The sequence below is a fragment of the Neolamprologus brichardi genome, chromosome 7, assembly GCF_056152115.1.
Source record: "Neolamprologus brichardi isolate AB-2024 chromosome 7, ASM5615211v1, whole genome shotgun sequence".
Classification (NCBI taxonomy): Eukaryota; Metazoa; Chordata; class Actinopteri; order Cichliformes; family Cichlidae; genus Neolamprologus; species Neolamprologus brichardi.
This window is the reverse complement of record NC_142110.1, coordinates 33343246-33361737: the sequence shown is the minus strand read 5'-3', so window position 1 is coordinate 33361737 and position 18492 is coordinate 33343246. Positions and strand designations below refer to the sequence as shown.

Here is an 18492-nt window from a genome sequence, read left to right as displayed (position 1 = left end):
ATGGGCTGTTTCTTCATACACTGCAAAAAATACCAAATATTTTAACATTTGACGTGTTTGGATTTGTCATCTTCTGTGAACACTTCACGTGTATAAGCGTGACTCAGGGCACCTTCTTCTTCCTGATGCAGTTTACTTCATTTTTCCAAGCACATAAGTGACAGTCAGAGTCTGAGGTGTTTCATTTAAGTGGGCACAATGAGGTTTTTTAGATTTAAAATTTATTATAGACTGTATCGGAATCATCTTAAATCAGTGAAACATTAAAAATTACCCGAATAAAGGAAATAAACTGAGACACGCTGATTTATTGACACTGTAGGGCGCACTTCTTGCAGTGTGTGACGTGTGGGGGCCGAGCAGAGGGCTGCTCTGATTTAACTTGGAGTCATCTGGATGTGTGTTATCACTCTCCGAGAGACTGTCAGCGTAAGGATTGCGCAGCGCTGGAAAAGTCACTTTGGAAGTACCACGAGTTCACTAGCGGTGGATTTTTACGCATCGGAGACGCATGGCACAACCGGACTGCCATGACAAGATGACGCATTTACCGACTCTGTGGCACTTGTGATTGAGAAAGAGAGCGAGAGCGAGAGCGAGAGAGAAGGAGACAGTGTGAGGCAGACGGTTTGGTGTCAGGTTGCCACATCCGGCCGTGTCTTCTCTCCAAACAGTGCGCTCTCCGTTGCCGTGCGCTTTCTCTTTGAGACGAGAAATGGGATGCAGAGGCGCGCTGGGATGCTGCGTGCTCGCTGCACTGTCTTGCTGCCTCCTCCCCGGCTGCAGAGGTAACATAACCGTGGCCGTGATGCTCCCGGACAACCACCAGAAGTACCCGTGGGCTCTTCCGCGCGTCTTCCCGGCACTCCTCATGGCGCACGAGGACCTGCACGTCAAACACAAGCTTCTGCTCGACCGCTCCATCAACATCCTGAACTACAGCACGGAGGACCCCGCCGCGGGGTCGTGCGCCGAGAGCCGGGCGCAAGTAGTGGCCGTGGACGCCAAGCTATACATCCGCCCGGACGCCTTCTTCGGACCCGGGTGCGTGTACCCGCTTGCCTCCGTGGGGCGATTCGCATCCCACTGGAAAATCCCGCTAATCACTGCTGGTGGACCCGCGTACGGCTTCGACAAGCGGGAGGAGTACCGGACCATTGTGCGCAGCGGACCGTCCACCACAAAACTGGGGGACTTCGCCAACGTCCTGCACACGCACTTTAACTGGACGTCCCGGGCAGTGGTGATATTTTACGACCGGCGGCAGGACGACCGGCCGCACTACTTCCTCTCTGAGGGGATTTACCTGAACCTGAAGGAGCAGATGAACATTACAGTGGGAGCCCACCCGTACCAGGAGGACTACAAGTACCACAAGGATGTCATTACTTTTATCAAGGAGAGCGGGAGAAGTAAGTTCATGCTGAGGGAGGTGTGATTAAAAGTTTGAAATCTGGGAAGTTAAAAAATGGGTATCTTACAAACCAACAGAAACAGCAGCTCTAAAAGAGTATGATTTAAAAAACCCCAAAACATTTATTTGTGTGTGTGTGTGTGTGTGTGTGTGTGTGTGTGTGCATTTTTATCTTGAAGTAAAGCAGATCTCCAGCTGGATATTATAAAGATAATGTCAGTGGATGGAAAGCGAAATTTCCATCATACTGGATGATCAGCATGGGAAACAATTTGGTTAAGTTTGCCTGCATGCAGATTTATTTCCCAATTGTTTGAGGGGGGAAAAAAATCTATATTCAAAATGATTTAAGGGCATCAGACCGCTGTGGAAATAACTAGATGTCCACAATAGGCATTTTGCTTTTTCTCCCAGAATGAGGTCACAGTGAAGTTTTTTCCTAAGAAGATACAAACAGAGGTGGACTGGAATAGGTGCAGGGAAAGCCTGTTTACTTGGGAGTTATTACACAGGAATGTTTAGGCTGTGGGCAGTCTGCTGCTTTGGGTTTATTGCCTTGTAGAGGACCACCACCTGTGTTTTTTAAAGACACACAGAGAGAGAGGGAAGTTGTGAGTAAACGTGTGTCCTTGCAGCCAAACAGTGCTGCTTGCTTTGTAATGAGAATATAAAGGAGGCTTACAATCAATTCAGCCTGGTCAATATTTGCTGTGCAGCCAGGTAAGTTAGGTTTATATCAATTATTTAAAAATCATGTGGAGATAAAGTTTCCAAAGAGAAAAAAAATAGCAAAGCTGTTTGAGGGTTTTGCACAGGGACCCGAAAACAGAGACTCCCAGTTTATGCAGTTCAAACTACATTACTGTGCAAAAGTCTAAAGCCACCCCCCCATTTGTTCACATTTAGCTGGGAAAATATGAAATTGGTGCACAAATTTATTGAAGCTTGTGCAAACTTACATATAAATACAGTATATAAATCAAAAAAGAGCTTGTATGAGTCTAACAAGCTTGAAAAATCAATATTTGGTGTGACCACATTTGTTCTTCAGCACAGCCTGAACTCTCTTAGGAAAGTTTTCTTCTAATTTCTTTAAGCAGTCTTGTTCTCCACGGCTTCACGAAGACAGTCAGAGCTCTTGGCTGCCTTTTGCTCCATTCTCCATCAAGATAATCACACTGCTTCAGTAATTTTGAGATCCGGGCTCTTGGTGAGGCCGATCCATGACTTTCCCTTGTGTTCCCTTGTGTGATTTTCTATCCAGTTATGCTTTTACTGCATTGAGAATCTGGCTGGCATCATTTCCATCCTGAAGAGAGCACGTTCCTGTGTTCATCCCACCATCAAGCTTATCACAATCTCTAACATCCCTCAAACCACGATAGAGCCCCCACCGTGTTTTACAGATGGCTGTAGACACCCACTGTTGTACCTGTCTCCTGACCTCTTCCAAACATTTATCTGAACCAGAAATTTCACATTTGGGTACATCACTTCCTCATACCTGTTGCCACTTTTCACTTCAGTTCTTGTGTAATTTGATGTCCCTCAGTCTTTTCCCACCCTTATAAATGGCTTCTTGACAGCCAGCTGTCCTGAGATCCGTCCCTTAAGTGCTGTGTCCGGTCTTTGTTCTATTGCTATCTCATCTGTTTTAGATAGTGCTTCAGACTTGTCCTCAAAGCTTTTAAGGTCACACTGCATAGCATGCTGAGTATGCATATAGAAGTTCTTTAGGAATCAACTTGTTGGGCTCAAAATACTATGTTATGTCTGCTGAACTGTGTTATTATTCACATTTTTATTGCTTAAACTAAAGAAATGAGAGCATTATGTGTTTTTTCAACAGGTTGCTGGTAATAAAGTACCCAACGAAGATTATACTTCTTTGCTAAGTTGTCTGTTATGTGTAGACACAACACTGTTTCATCCCTTTACTTAGGTACCTTTTTTAGTCCTGGAATGATTTGTAGGTCATGTTAAGTGGTTCACCAAATAATAACTTTTTTCTTTTTTCAAAATGGTCAGGTGAAGGACTGGATGTACAATTAGTGAAAAAGCAGCCAAATGAAAACTTTGAAAGATCTCTATCACACCTGGAGAACTGCTGCTCAAGATAGGGTTAAAAAAACTGACAGGAAGGTCTGGCTATATGACTCGAGTCTTTTGCGCAGCACCTTATATAAAATATAGATAAACAACTGAAACTGTTTGCTAAAAGTCCAAACAAAACTGTAATCTAAATTTACCGGATTAATAGTTGAAATGAAGTAACTGGCTAACATTTTCAACATAAAGTTATAAATTAATTCGAATTAAACAGTAAAAACTCAAACTTCTAGCTAGGCTGATGATATGAAGAGCTGTTAAAGCTACAAACCGTACATAAATGGTTTAAATAATAAGCTTACAGCAAAAGTAGCAGCAGTATAGTAATAGTTGCTAGTAATACAGGAATGGACCGGAAGCGAATGGATGGATGGATAGTACAGGAATGGTAAGCTGAAAGTCGTGCAGATACAGGTTTAAATGAGTTTGCTGAAAAAGAAAAATGTTGAAGAGAGGCGTATTTTGGAGTCCAGGGCTGTGGGTGTAGAGGAGATGGAAAAGGTTGGGGTCCACTCCACGTTTGATTAAATTATGGGGCATTATGAAACATGAAAACACAGTTTTCCCTCAGTGGAAACAAACAGAAATAAACTGCAGCCAGTAGAAGAGCTGGAACAAGACGATACCAACAATGCCACGATGTCAGCAGACTATTAGATAGCCTTAAAGCTTCAACCTTGAAATATTTTGTCGCACTGAAAAAAAAAAACCATTCATCTAGACGTCAACAAATCATAATACTGCTATTTCTTTAAAGGCAGCAGAAGGAGGCCTTTAAATCTCTCACCACTCTTCTGTCCTTTACAAACTGGAAATATCATGAGTCCGATTTGATGATTACTGCTCTTGTGGAAATGCATTTGTGTGGTTGAATCTTCTGAGTCTTCTGAATGGTAAGGTTATCATTGGATCAGTTAACACTTTGTTCTTCACTTTAGATAAGATATTAGATCCTAATATGTTATCTAAATATTAAATATTAGAATTTCCAACTCTTATTTTTAAGACCCTCAACCCAGTTCTTCATCTGTACAGTCACATTTGTATTGATACACGTCCATGTACAAGAAATAAGTATTTTCCACTTTTTAAGGGATGAAAGAATGCAAAGTTTGGAGGTTGGAGGGGTTTGGTGGTGGATGTAATCATTTCACTCCATGCACCAGAGAAAACACTTAAGCTGTATAATTTTAAATACGTTATATATGCATTATTAATTTAAAATATGTTATCATTAAGACTATTTGGCTGTATTGAATAAAAACTATGTTGCTAGAAAATAAAAACGACTTGGTTATGCTACAGTCACACAACAGAAAACAGTGGATATTATTGTGACCGTTTGCAACAAACTTGTGATCTCGTTGCCTGTGAAATGGTTGCTTCTAGAATAGTGACGGGTCTGCAACAACTTGCAATCAGTTGCTGTTTTTAAAGTGACTTTGGTGTGTCACGACCAGAGATGGTCTGTAATCCGATTACTTTTTTCGAGTAACGAGTAAAGTAAGGGATTACTATTGCAAAAACGGTAATTAGATTACTGTTACTTTCCCGTAAGCACGCTGCGTTACTGCGTTACTAAAACCGTGATTTTCTTGCGAGAGTGTCTCATGACAATGACGTAAGCGTGTGCGACGTTCTTGGCAACAGCTGTGTGCAGATCAACAATGGATAATATATCGAGTGCGGGAGAGAGTATGAGCGTGCAGCGTTTAAAGCGTGGAAGTACTGACCTTACTTTGAGTTTGATTCCGTAAAAAGTGACAAAAACATTAGCGTCCGCTGCTCACTGCGTGGGAAGAAAACTTCTCTTTACAGCGAAAAAAACCCCTAAACTTCCAAGCAAGCACAGAGTTGAAAAAAGTAATTTTCACTGTCAAGAAGAAAAACAAAATCATATCCAAGAATACAAACAAATATGTGACTTTTTCTTGACTGTTGCACAGTTTGTAATATGAAGGCTTTGACGATGAGTGGAGTGCGTTGCATGTGGTCTTTATATTTGGTCTTCAGGAATGTATCCTGATAGTGCTAGTGTATATTTGCAAATTATTCATCTCTCTATAATTGCAGGAAGATTTGGACAGAATCACTTTTGGATTAACTCAACAAGTCAGAGCAAAATCTGCTTCAAGCGGTAAATCCTTGAGTATTATGGTTTCTGGCACGGGCAAACAAGCTTTAAACATCTGTTGTTACAGTAACAGCGTCAACAAATAGTGGGATAAACACAGTGTAAAGGTAGTTCAAGCAGGGAAAGGAGGAGAAACGTACTGGCAGCTGAAACCCCCACGCACACACCCCAAATAAATTGTGGAGCTGCCACAGTGAGCTGGAGGTCAGAGGAGCTAATGGTTTTGTCAGGGCTTGTTGTGGCTCAGCACTCACTTTTGTCCCGGCAGATATCCTCCGGGCTGTCAGCTCGGCCTGCAGACTGGGTTCAAAAAGCAAAGGCTGAGACTTTTAATGTGACGCCTTATATCACTGGAGGTTTAATAGCTTACCAAGTTACTGCATGCTATTTGAAGCTACAAAAAAAACCACTTTCACCTGTTCCACTATGACCTCCAATTTCCCCCAAATTCCTGATTTTAATATCCAAAAAATTTAGATGGGGGAAGTAATCCAAGAAGTGGTGGTATGTTTCTGTTAAGAAGGACATTTTATTCTTTGTTAGAGTATATTTTGCATCACTGAAATACAAGCACATAAAATACACTGCCTGGCCCAAAAAAACCCAAGTCGCCACCAAAACAAAGGTCACACACTCTAATATTTTGTTGGATCACATTTAGCTTTGATTATGGCACACATTATCTGTGGCATTGTTTTGATACGCTTCTGCAATGTCACAAGATTTATTTCCATCCAGTGTTGCATTAATTTTTTACCAAGAACTTACATTGATGATGGTAGAGTCTGACCGATGCGCAAGGCCTTCTCCAGCACATCCCAAAAATGATCAAGGGGGTTGAGGTTTGGACTCTGTGGTGACCAATCCATGTGTGAAAATGATGTCTCATGCTCCCAGAACCACTCTTTCATAATTTGAGCCCGATGAATTCTGGTATTGTCATCTTGGAATATGCCCATGCCATCAGGGAAGAAAAAAACCCATTGATGGAATAACCTGGTCATTCAGTTTTATCATTCAGGTAGTCAGCTGACCTCATTCTTGGAGCACATACTGGCTTGTACAGTAGGCACTAGGCATGATGGGTGCATCACTTCATCTTGCCTCTCGTCTTACCTTGATGTGTGTATCTGGTGATGTGCAGCTCCTGAGAAGGTTTGTCTATTTGGAAAAACAGGCTGAAGGTGCCAGTTTGTTGTGGAAGAGCTTAAAGAAATGCATGAATGAGTGGTGTCACAGTGGCTATGTCCATCTTTTGTACTGGTATATGGTCAAAGACTAGTTTAAGAAGCCGGAAACCAGGTTTTTATGCATTTAAGTTGATTATTTAAGTATATAAATCTAAGTTCATGTATTTAAGTTTATAAGACAATGATGTCATGAGTGCCAGTGTTCAATATAGGTCAGGCTCAACAAAATATGACTGACCAGACTCCTTCACAGACAAGTCACAGCCATCCCATTTTCAATCCCATTTCAGTTTATAGGTGTGTAACGTCACCACCCAGTAGACTATAACTGACCACAAATTTTAGAGGAGGAAAATATTTTTAACTTTTGTAAAGGAAAATCTTTTGTTTGACTGTTGGCCATATTTTAAAAAAACAAAACTGATTTAAGAGATTTCTTTTCCTTAAACCTGCAGATTAGTTGGAAATTAAATGAAATATGGAGGACCACTTTTAGATGACTGATTAGCATAGAATAAAATACTTACTGTTTTAGGATTAGGCTTTCTTTTTAGTGAAGGTTTGTTCTGTGGGGGAAACAGAGGAAACGTGAGAAGCCTTCACACAAAAATATAACAGCAGCTTTGGACTTAAATTTAAGCAATCACTCAGTGAGTGCACATATGGATAAATGAGATTAGTATTTGGACTTATTTTAAGGTTACTGGAAACATATACAGCGCATAGTCAGCCCAGTCTAAATACTGCCATTTTGAGCTTCTGCTCCCCTTTGGTGTCTTCAAATTAAGCTCAAGGTAACTCTTGGTGTCTGTGGGAAATATGAGATAGGTCTTGCGAACGACACTGGTAAATAAGCCCTCAGCGTAACATTTAAACACACGGTGGAATGCCTGTTTTTGTTTTTCAATGTGCAGACTTGATGTTGTTGAGGAGCATATTTCAACCCAAACCACAATCTTTTCCATGCAGGTTTGAGTGCCAGTGGGTAAACACAATTATTTTTACAGAGAAGGAATGACAGCGAAAAGATGAGCCAGATATACAAGTTTCTCCTTACTAACCATCTACTCCACATACTTATAGGACCTTTTAAAATGTACCCAAAATGCACTTTTGAACATTTACTCCAGTAAATTAAAATTCTTCCTGTTAAAAGGGAGTTTTTCCTTCTCACTGTCGCCAAAGCGCTTGCTCATATGGGTTCACATGATTGTTGAGTTTTTCTTAGTATGTATTATTGTAGGGTCTACCCTATAATATAAAGTGCCTTGAGGTGACAGTTGTTGTGATTTTGTTGCTGTATAAATAAAACTGAATTGAATTGAATAGCTCTTTACGTCAGGATAGCTGTCTTTTGGTTTGCGCAGATTGCCAGCATTATGATCTTTGATAAGAACCATTAGCATAGTGGGAGCAGTGGCTTGTTACCCTGTTTATCTGGGTATTGGTAAACTGAAAAACATTTAACTTCAGTGCACTGAGGCTTGTCAGGGAGTGTATTTAGTTAAAGGGTTTGTTCAACCAAATCAGCAATAGAAGAAAGATTGAAAGAAAACACGAATCAATAAATTAAAAGCTATGGCAGTTTCACAAACTGCCGTGTTAAAAATAAAGTAGAAATCGTAAAAAACTAAACAAAACAAACATACATTTTCTTGAGATAAATGCTGCGCTTTACTCCATGACTAGCTTCTGCTATTCCTCTGTGATTTGGAAGGTTTTGGACCACTTTTTTTAGATCTAGCACAGTGCCTAAACACTGAATATATTCCAGCTCCCATCACATTTCCCACTCGTCTTGATGCTTTTTACTCTGTTAATGGCACACAAGAGGGAAATTTTCAGCAATCACATCAGGCCCTGATGTGTTTTTTTTTTCTTTTTCAAGTACATATGCAAGTGATTTTCAGCTCTGATCGAGGGATGAAAAGCGTGTCTCTTCACAATGAAGCTCAGGTAGTGCCTCGGTCTAATTACAGAAATCCTGTTTCCCGTGAAAACATCTTCAACCATTCACCGTTTGTTGAGCTGCATGTTGCTTTACAGTTTTCTGTGTAAAGAAAGGCTAGAGGCTGTGCTACAAGTCATTTATTTGACAAGAGCCTTTCATAAAGATCAGAAGATGAACAAACAAAGAGCTGGAGAGGGTAATCCCACCTTAAAAAGATTCATCTACAAGACAAACATGGCACATGTCAGAAAATCCTGCATAATCCAGGCAACAAAAACAGTGAGTGCAATTCTTGGCTTCCTTTCTGTTCATGCATTTGCATGCGATTACCTATGAAGCAACCAAAACAGTGAAATAGCCCCAAAACAGACTGAAACAAAACATAGTGTGATTTAGAATGTAAGTCAATAAAGTCATATGTTATGATTTCTCTTATTTTGTTGCAAGAGGTATAAAAATGCAAGGGGTTTCTATAACTGACATCTACATAGTGGTGGATCTTTCATATTTTAACTTTTTAAACTCTTTTTTAGAGACATATGCACACTACAGAGCTACGATAAACCTGCAGTAAAATATAAGAATTTAAAATAAATAAAAATATAATAGTATGCACAGCAGTCTTGTGCTGTCTGTTATAAATCCCCGACATAAAATGTTTTTTTATGGATCCAGAAATAACAGCTGTATGACATTACACCTTTCAGTGAGCAAAGAAAACAATCAGAACAACATCTCAAATTACGACTTACTCAAGCCTTAATCAGCAACCCGTTGCCTGTTTATGAAATACACCTAAACTAATGCAGTCAAATTACAACACACAATAATTGTCGGGGTTTCAGTTTGTGGTGCTGTTGAACAGTTTTCAGCCTTATCTGTTATTTTGTATTATTTAGATTGAAACATAAACCGAACATTACAGGCTTCATAATTTAGGTAGGAGAACCGGATACGGTAATTTAATGAGATAAAATGGATCGCAGGACAGCTGTAATAAGGGTAGAAAAAATGGGGGATGTTTTTTGGTGAAGATGAAGTCAGCACTCAACTAACAAAACACTGGTTGATAACAAGCTGCACATGCTAAGCTGGAGTCCACTTCCCCATCGACTCCCAGACATCGGCTTCTGCGGTTGGGTCTGAAATTTATGCCTTACACCGTGGTTATGTCAGAATTATACCTAAAAACAGAAAATCACTTATTATTGATCTTCCAGCAATATAGTTTTAAAAATAACATAAAGACGAAGTTGTTAAATGTGATGATACTCATGCAGCAGGTGGAGCCGCTCTGCTGGACAAACTATACATTTACACAATTTTGCTTATATTCGCCTCGCAGAAGTGGTCAAATAAATTTGGTCAAATAAAGATCACAAAATAAAATACTAAAAAAAAAAAAATTCTGCATTTTATTCTGATTTAGGTTTCACATAGTTTATAGTTTTGTTTGTTCAGTTATTTTTCTTCGCTAAACTTTACTTTTTAAAAATTGTATTTCAGTTAACTAAAATGTTTCCCCAAATGTAGTTGTAGTTTCTACTTTAGTTAGTAACCTTCACCTACTGACTTATAAATTAACACAATCATTATTGTAGCATTTAAAGATATATATAGAATGGAGATGTTGGTTCTCTTTTTTAAAGCTCCGAGTGAAATTTAAAACAACGCACATTAACATTGGGTAGCAGACACAGCAGCTGCTCTCATTAAAGCACTAATATGTCTAGTCTTTAAGGATCCATCACATCATGTTTTAATAAAGAAGAGTAGAAAAAGACTAAATGATGAAATATCCCATGTTTTTGTATAATATTACATTTGTCGTTTCCTGTGAAAACTTTGCTATGTCATGTAAATTTTATGATAGACCCTACAGCATAAGTATATTTAATAGCTAATTCTGAAAGTTACCAAAATTAATTATGGTCATACAAATCATTACATAATGTATCATTAACATGTGTTAACTGTGCTCTCGATAATTGTGGCATTATGCTCAGTTTCTGCATATTATTCTTAAGACTGAAACACCATAAACATCACATTTTCTGTGTTTTCCTAAAGAGACGTTTTTCGCTTTAAGCCTTTTTTAAAAATGAGCATCATTATCTTGAAACAGCGTTGTTTGGAGGGTAAAGCGAATAGGAAGGAGTTCGTACAAACACCCGCCACAAATACATGCGTTACTGTATGTGTTATTTCAGTAAGAGAAAATACTGACAATTGTTTGTGTTTAGGTCTGGGTCAGTGTCAAAATATGTGCATGAACAAAACAGAACACTGCAGTATAGGTGGCGCATGCCAATTTGTAAAAACACAGAAGATCCTGACACAATAGCAAATGCTCTATTTTGCAATGTTTAGTAATGCTTCAAAAAAAGAAAACACAGAGCACTGAAACCACAACCTTTCTGTCAGAGGTAAAACTGAAACGCGATTATATAAATCATGAAGCCATCTTTAAAAAAACAAAACAGAACTTAAATCAAGATTTTGGTTTAAAAACAATCTTTAGAGTCACTTTTAGGTACTTTTATATAACCCTCTGTAAACACAGTGACTTCTGCAACACAAGAGGACATTTTCCGTCTGGCTGTGTAACGTGTTTATTTTGGGATCGGTCCAGCAGACAACAGAGCTACCTGGCATGGTGACCCAAGCTGGAAGAGCTGAGGGTTGAGGTTGAAGCAGCAGCAGCTCTAAAACATGAGGAAATGTCTGTTAGTTGGGAGCCTACTAATGGAAAAAAAAATGCAGCTTTTTGGGGTTAAAAAAATGACTCAGCAGCAGGAGGGTGTAGGTGGCAGGGTGAAGGTAGTAGGTAGAGACTCTGCCAGAACCTGGAAAATATAGTTTTCAAGTCTCTGATCAACTGAATAGTTTAAAGGTAAGCTTAGAGTGAGTACTGTCAGAACTGGACACATTAATTTGTGTTTTTAGACATTTTATTATGTTTGTGTTCCTGGTGCAGTGTCTTTTGCGTTTTATGTAATTCTGCTTTTGGTTAATTTACAAACATTAAAAGTGTAGGTTTCATAAACTGCTTTTTTTTTTTTGCAATAATCAAATCTATGGCCAGAATATCTTTACCTAGATAAATAACTGCTAACTTCTTACTAATCTAAATCTTGTAAAATCCTTTTTTTCATCGATTCCCAGATGTTAAAGTTAATTGTCACACCTGGAGATTAGCTGCACCAATCATTTTATTAGAATTTAATGGATTTGGACCATTTTTAACTCAGTTGGCTCAGAGACCTGGAAATGTCTGAAAACATCAGGTTAAACCACAAAACCAAGGGAAATGTTCCCTTTGTTGAATCTTGATCTAAAACTTGGGACTGAATGGGTGAGTTGTAATTTTGTTTGTTTTTTCTTTTTTAAAACCATTTCTGATTCTAGTAAATATTTTGACAGTTTTATTTATGTAAAGCTCTCGGATTATAGTTTGTGTATTGCCAAATATACTTTTTTTTATTTTTATTTTTTTATCTCCAGTACCCTTGAAATATTTATAATATTTAGTCCAGTATTCTTCTTTCTTCACTTATTTCCACTGTTCGAGGTCCTCTGAACTAATATCCACCCCAATCTTTGTACAGCTTTTCTCTCCATCTTGGCTTGCTCGTGTATTTTTTTTCTTTCCTGCTACAGACCATTTTGTTGTAGCCTGACATTTATTAGAATCAGGCATTGCAAAAGTTGAAATAAACGCCAGCTGTCAAAGTATATTACCCACTACTTAGACTGTGCTGTTCATTTCAATATGTGAAACCACAAGAAACTGTGGAAAATGTGTCACACTGCTCCGGTTTTAATAGAGATTATTGGTGTTGTCACAATGATAGCAAACAGAGATCAATTGGATTTCAAGGAACCTTATACATGTTTAATCAAAGCCACAGGAAATGTGCTGATATGAATGTCTAGCAGCATCTGAAAGCATGAACATTCAGTAAGTGTTAAAAAAATGCAAGTAAAGTAAATGTCAGTGTGTTTCCCCTAATATTGCTGAGAGCTGATGTCCCACCCTAAAGTGGTGTTGAACAGTAGTTCTCCAGGCTTTCTGAAGGTCTTTCCAAGTCTGTCATTTGTCACTGGTTGTTTTTTCACTCATTTTCCTATCCAGTCCTGATGAGTTTAAGAGGAACCTTTTTTTGTTTGTTTTTTAAGCCACTTAACACTGTTCGTTCAAGCATAAAAAGCACCTAACTCAAGGGATGGTCCAGCGTTGTGTCTACATACTGTATAACAACTTTACAAAGAACCCATTGTAAATTGTATATTTAGGCACTAACAGCCTGTACAAAATTTTCTTTAGGTGAATCTACAAAAAAAAGCCAAAGATAGCACAGTTTTACAGACATAAGAAAAAAGCTGTTAGCTGAATACTTAGAATGCCATCTAACATGTCCTTAAGAGATTTGAAAAAACTGGACCAGTGGAGGACACAAGATAAACCGTATCTGGAAGTCATGTGCTTACAACCCCCCCCCCCCCCCCCCCCCCCCCCCCAAAAAAAAAAGGAAAAAAAACAGGAAAAAGCCAGCAAAGACCTGATACATGACCTGAGATGACTGGCTCTTTAGCTGATCCTTCTACTGTTCACTGAAACGTCAAACCATTTAAAATGTAAAGAAATGAGGGGTGGCTTAAGACCTTTGCTTGGTACTGTAGTTGAAGACAAAATCCACCTTCTGCAATGCTGACAAAAAAGTTTAGCATGTTAGAACATTTATTTCCACAGTGCATAGAGCACTAGGTAAGTGAGAGATATGCTAACAGACAGTCTAAGTCAGGGGTGTCCAACTCCAGGCCTCAAGGGCCAGTGTCCTGCAGGTTTTAGATATCACCCTGGGTGATCACCTGGGATATCACACCTGAATCCAATGATTAGTTCATTACCAGGCCTCTGGAGAACTACAAGACATGTTGAGGAGGTAATTTCGCCATTTAAATCAGCTGTGTTGGCTCAAGGACACATCTAAAACCTGCAGGACATCGGCCCTTGAGGTCTGAAGTTGGACACCCCTGATCTAAGTAATCTAAGTGGTGTTAAAAATGACATGAGTGATCATTTATCTAACACCAGACATGCATCTGCTAAAATATGATCTGAACCCAGCACAAGATGGACATTTTTGATATGTTTTGAAGAAAATTAAAAACTGATTAGTTGATGCTTTTCTATTCACAGTCGTGTACATCTGTGGGCCCTTGGAGACGTTTATGACCATCATGGAACAATTTCAGAATGATATCCAGGACCCAGAAAACTATGCTATCTTCTATCTGGATGTGTTTGCTGAGATCTTGGCAGATCGCAAACCGTGGCAGAAAGCTGACTGGGCTGATCCCATCAAGGTTTTTAAGGTAAAATGAACACATACCTTTTTATGCTTGGATTTATTAGATGCTGCAATCACTGTTTCACTTGCTTTGCTATTGGAAATCACACAAGACCGCCATTTGGCATGGGAAATGGTAATCTCGCTTAATTGAGTGGCATTACCATGTTTCAGTTACCATGTCCATTGGGCTGAGTAAACTCAACATGGCTGTGGAAATTAAAAAGATGTGAATGTTTATGGTAATGACAGACATGTAGATGGAAGACTTGAATAAACTTTTACAAGCTGGTAAGATTGGTTCATCTTACAAAGTTGAACCAATTTGGTCTCTTCAGTCTCAGATGACACAAATTGTTCCTCTTCTCAGACACTTTGACCACTTTAAAGAGGGAAATTCTTGACATTAATGAATCGGGGGATGTGTTTTTACAGGAGGCCTTTTAGCCCTATAAATGAGTGCACTGACAAATAAGAAAGTAGTCACAAATGTGTCAGTCGACTAATTTATCCCCCTAAATGTCACACTGGCTCCCCCTAATTCTCTTAATGAAGTATTTTCAGTAGTTTTGAAGCAGAGTAGCCTTTGTAAAATAAATCTTGCATAATAAATAGTGGATTAAGACATAATGTACAGCATATATTTGCCTAAATTCCCAATAATAAGATAAAACATTAACTTTGAATAGCTGGAAAATGTTCTTGTACAGTCTTGTAAAACTTATGTTACAGCACGGTTTTTTGACAGTTTTTTGACTTTTTTTTTAAATTCAAGGGGTTTTAACAAAATAATTAATATTGCAAAAGTATAGATTTTATCCTAACAAATAATAAGGTATTTAAACTGTATACCTGTCCACAAGGGTTGGATTTATTTCAAGAAGGAAGCAATTTTAAGATCGCAGAAAAGATTTAATAATGAAAGGAAGTGCTTGTTTTGCAATGTTGAAACCATGAACTGATAAACACTCTGTGTCTCTATCTGTTCATCTGAATCTGAACTTCTAACCTTCTGAGCTGTAAAGCCACATTTTTGGATCTGATATTTTTCATCATGAAAGGTGTTAATTTGTCTGCATGCCGTAACAGGTCTCATTATCGCAATATGCTTCCTTCACAGCAATAATTGCTTGTGGAAGTTTGTGGTAGGTCTCCAGTAACTGTTGTAACATGAAAACCAAGCTGTAGAATTTCCAGATAAGAGCCAAAAAAAAAAAGAACTTGTTTTTTTGCGAAAAACTTGTTTTGGTGACTAGTGTATCGACAGAATGAAAGGTCAGCAAAGGTAAATATTTTCACTGAAACGTCTGGGTCAAAATTTGATTGCTAGACTAAAGGTCTCTCTCAGCACTTGTGCCTGCAGAGCAGTTTGTATTGAACCAATTTTCGAAGTCATTAAAGAAGTAACAACACACTCTGTCAGGCTGTATTTGTAATTGCACGACGAATTATAAGACCAATAGTGTTTTTATGTTTTTTCGAAACACATATTCCACACTGGAGAGGGTTTTGTCTAAGCAGCTGCTTTATTTTAGGACCTGCTTTTTACTGAATAAAGTGTGAATTAGTCACCAGAGTGAGGGATGAGTTGCTGACAGAGGTGTGAGGGGAGTAGTTCAGTTATGTTGGAGTCTAGGTTGAAAATGGGTGGATGGATGAAAAACAGGCCTTTTAAATTTTTGTTCGTTGCTTAATACAAATAAATAACTATGTATAATAAGCATACATGTATTTCATTATATTTGATGTTTAAGTTGGTACCTTGTTTTAAAACAGCGATAACCGTTCCTTGAATAAATCTGGTGCTGTGCATTATGGCCAAACACTCCACTTTGGTCTCATTACTATTCAAGAACTCGTGTTGTTTGTTAAGATGCAACTTTGTAAACCTACGCTGTGCTTCCATGTCCTAGAAAACCCTTCCAAACAAGCTGGATTTGTTCAGTGTTTCACTATTATTTCTCTCAACAACTTTAACAGCATTTATTTTTGTATTATCACAGACTGCATGTTTAGGTGGTTACACATTAGGTAACTCGGTGTATTACACAGCCAAGCTGTTTTCATTTACATTTAGTTTGTGTTTCTTTCTAATTTACTATGATAAAATTGCTACAGCCAGAGAATGAACAACTGAATATTGAGCTAGTTTGAGTCAACTAGGACTTTAAGTGTTCTAAAAGAGGGTCTTCGTGTCTCATTTCAGATATATACTATGGACTTACTTGGTTAGTGCATTCATTGTGGAAGGATGATGTTGTCTCCGATTAAGCACATCAAATTGTGCACTTAGCAGAAGTGATGATTGACACATTTGCTCGTGATTGTTATGGTCACTATGCTAGCTATTTCTTTTTTTTTGCAAAAATGTATTAACTTCTTGTAACCCAGCGCATATGTAATGCTACATTTTTCCACAGTGAAGATGACTTCAAACAACGGCAAAACACATCTAAAACATTTTGACCATTCTAAGCACACCATCAATGCTCTTGATATTTTAATTATGGAAGCTTGTGTATACCACCAGGGAAATGTAGAGTATTTTTAAGAATACATCTCTCATATCTATCTTCACTCTTTGTTAACATTTCCGTCTTTGTGCTTCCTCTAGTCTGTTTTCGTCATAACGTACCGGCCTCCTGATAATCCAGAATACAAAGACTTTCAGAAGAAACTCCATGCCAGAGCTCAGAGGGATTTTGGTGTGCACTTGGAGCCGTCGTTGGTAAGTTATCACCTTTAACATATTTGTGAGTTCTGATTAGAATTGTAACCTGCTTAATCTTTTTTTTTTTCAGATATTCTGTGCGGAAAAAAATCAATTTGCCCTGTGTCATTGTCAGCACTTAATGATAAATGATGTTTATTGTATTATGTATTATTGAATGTTTAAAAGGGCCCAGTGTAATATCCTCATGCTGCTGTTTGGTCTCTTCTTGCAGATGGACTACATCGCTGGCAGCTTCTATGATGGTTTTGTACTATACGCGATGGCCTTACAGGAGACATTGGCAGAGGGGGGAGCCCAGAATGACGGCATTAACATCACAATGAGGACACAAAACCGCCAGTTCTGGGGTGAGTACATTTCTGTAAATTTGTAACAACAAGTCTTTCAGAGGTTTCAGAAACTAAAAGACAGCGACAGTGAGCTTTTCTGTCGCTGTTTGATCTTGCATCTATCGCTGAATGTTCATGCATGAGACCTAATGCAAAGTATGGATTTAGGTCTCCACCACCACTTTAAACACTGCCATTCATTTCACCCTAAAGCCGTTACTGCACTTCAGATAACAGGGAACAGTACTCGCTGCGAGGCCAAGTGACCAGCTGCACATTATCGTAAAGCACCGTTGAACCCAGAATGCGATTAAAATGTGCCCTTTCAACATCATAATTACAGCATAATTGAACCGTTATCACACAACACTCCTGCTAATAGCCATTTGATGCTTGATGTGCCCGCTCACACACTTCCTTGTTTACTTTATCAGCTGCCAGATCTGCACTCATATCAAATGGAAATAAGCAGAACAATAGGATTTAGTTGTTTTGGCATGAAAGAGTTCAACAGCTTCTTTTTCTCAGCATGATGAGAAAAAAGCAAGAAAATAGGGGGCACGATGAGGATGTAATAGAAACTTTCCCGGCTTTATAGCAAATTTTGCTTTAACTTGACCTAATTTGATGGACACAAAAGCTTTTCAAATATCCTGTCTGCCTGTTAAGTGATGACATAACAGCGTTTTTGGGGTCCAAACATTCGATGAAAGCTCTCATCTTTTTAAAATGCAGCAATGCTTTCTCCTCTTGTTGGTTTTGTTGTTTTAGTTTATGTGCAGGCACTCAAACGGTGCTTCAGTTGTGCTGCAATTCTCCGTTTTTTATTAGGACTATTCATGTGTGGTAGATTTTACAGCAAAATTTTTAAAAACTCAGTGTCCTCGTTTCCAGATATTTGAACCCTTATGAAAAAAACATTCTTATAATAACCATAATAATAACTTTATCCAAACAGTGAAGCACTTTATAAAAGTCCCATATTAAAGATAACTTAAAAGGTTAAAGAACATTAAAGATTAAGGAAATGCTAACCTATAGAAATGAGTTTTCAACAGTCGTTTAAAAGAAACAAGATGATTAGCTGGCAAAGTCCACATTTTTCTGTTGTGGGGCTAGTTGATGTACCAGAGACCCAGCTTTGAATCCTCGATGTCACAGTTTCATTTCTGTTACTTTTATTTCATACATCATTGATTTAAAACATTTTGAATTTGGACCATTTTAAGCTATCAGTGGTGCCTCTGTGGTTCAACAAATGCACTTCTTTTGTTTAG

At 38.4% G+C, this 18492-nt stretch overlaps 1 protein-coding gene across 2 annotated transcripts in view; it reads left to right on the top strand.

Annotated features, from left to right (window-relative positions):
* Positions 1-390: 390 nt before the first annotated feature.
* Positions 391-18492, top strand: part of npr2 (natriuretic peptide receptor 2) — an 84640-nt gene continuing 66538 nt past the window's right edge. For both annotated transcript variants that reach the window (XM_006803484.3, XM_035913246.2), the window contains exons 1-4: positions 391-1412; positions 14002-14177; positions 16767-16880; positions 17098-17233. In XM_006803484.3, coding sequence (XP_006803547.1) covers positions 716-1412; positions 14002-14177; positions 16767-16880; positions 17098-17233 — 1123 coding nt within the window. In that variant the 5' untranslated portion in view covers positions 391-715. The remainder of the gene's footprint in view (positions 1413-14001; positions 14178-16766; positions 16881-17097; positions 17234-18492) is intronic.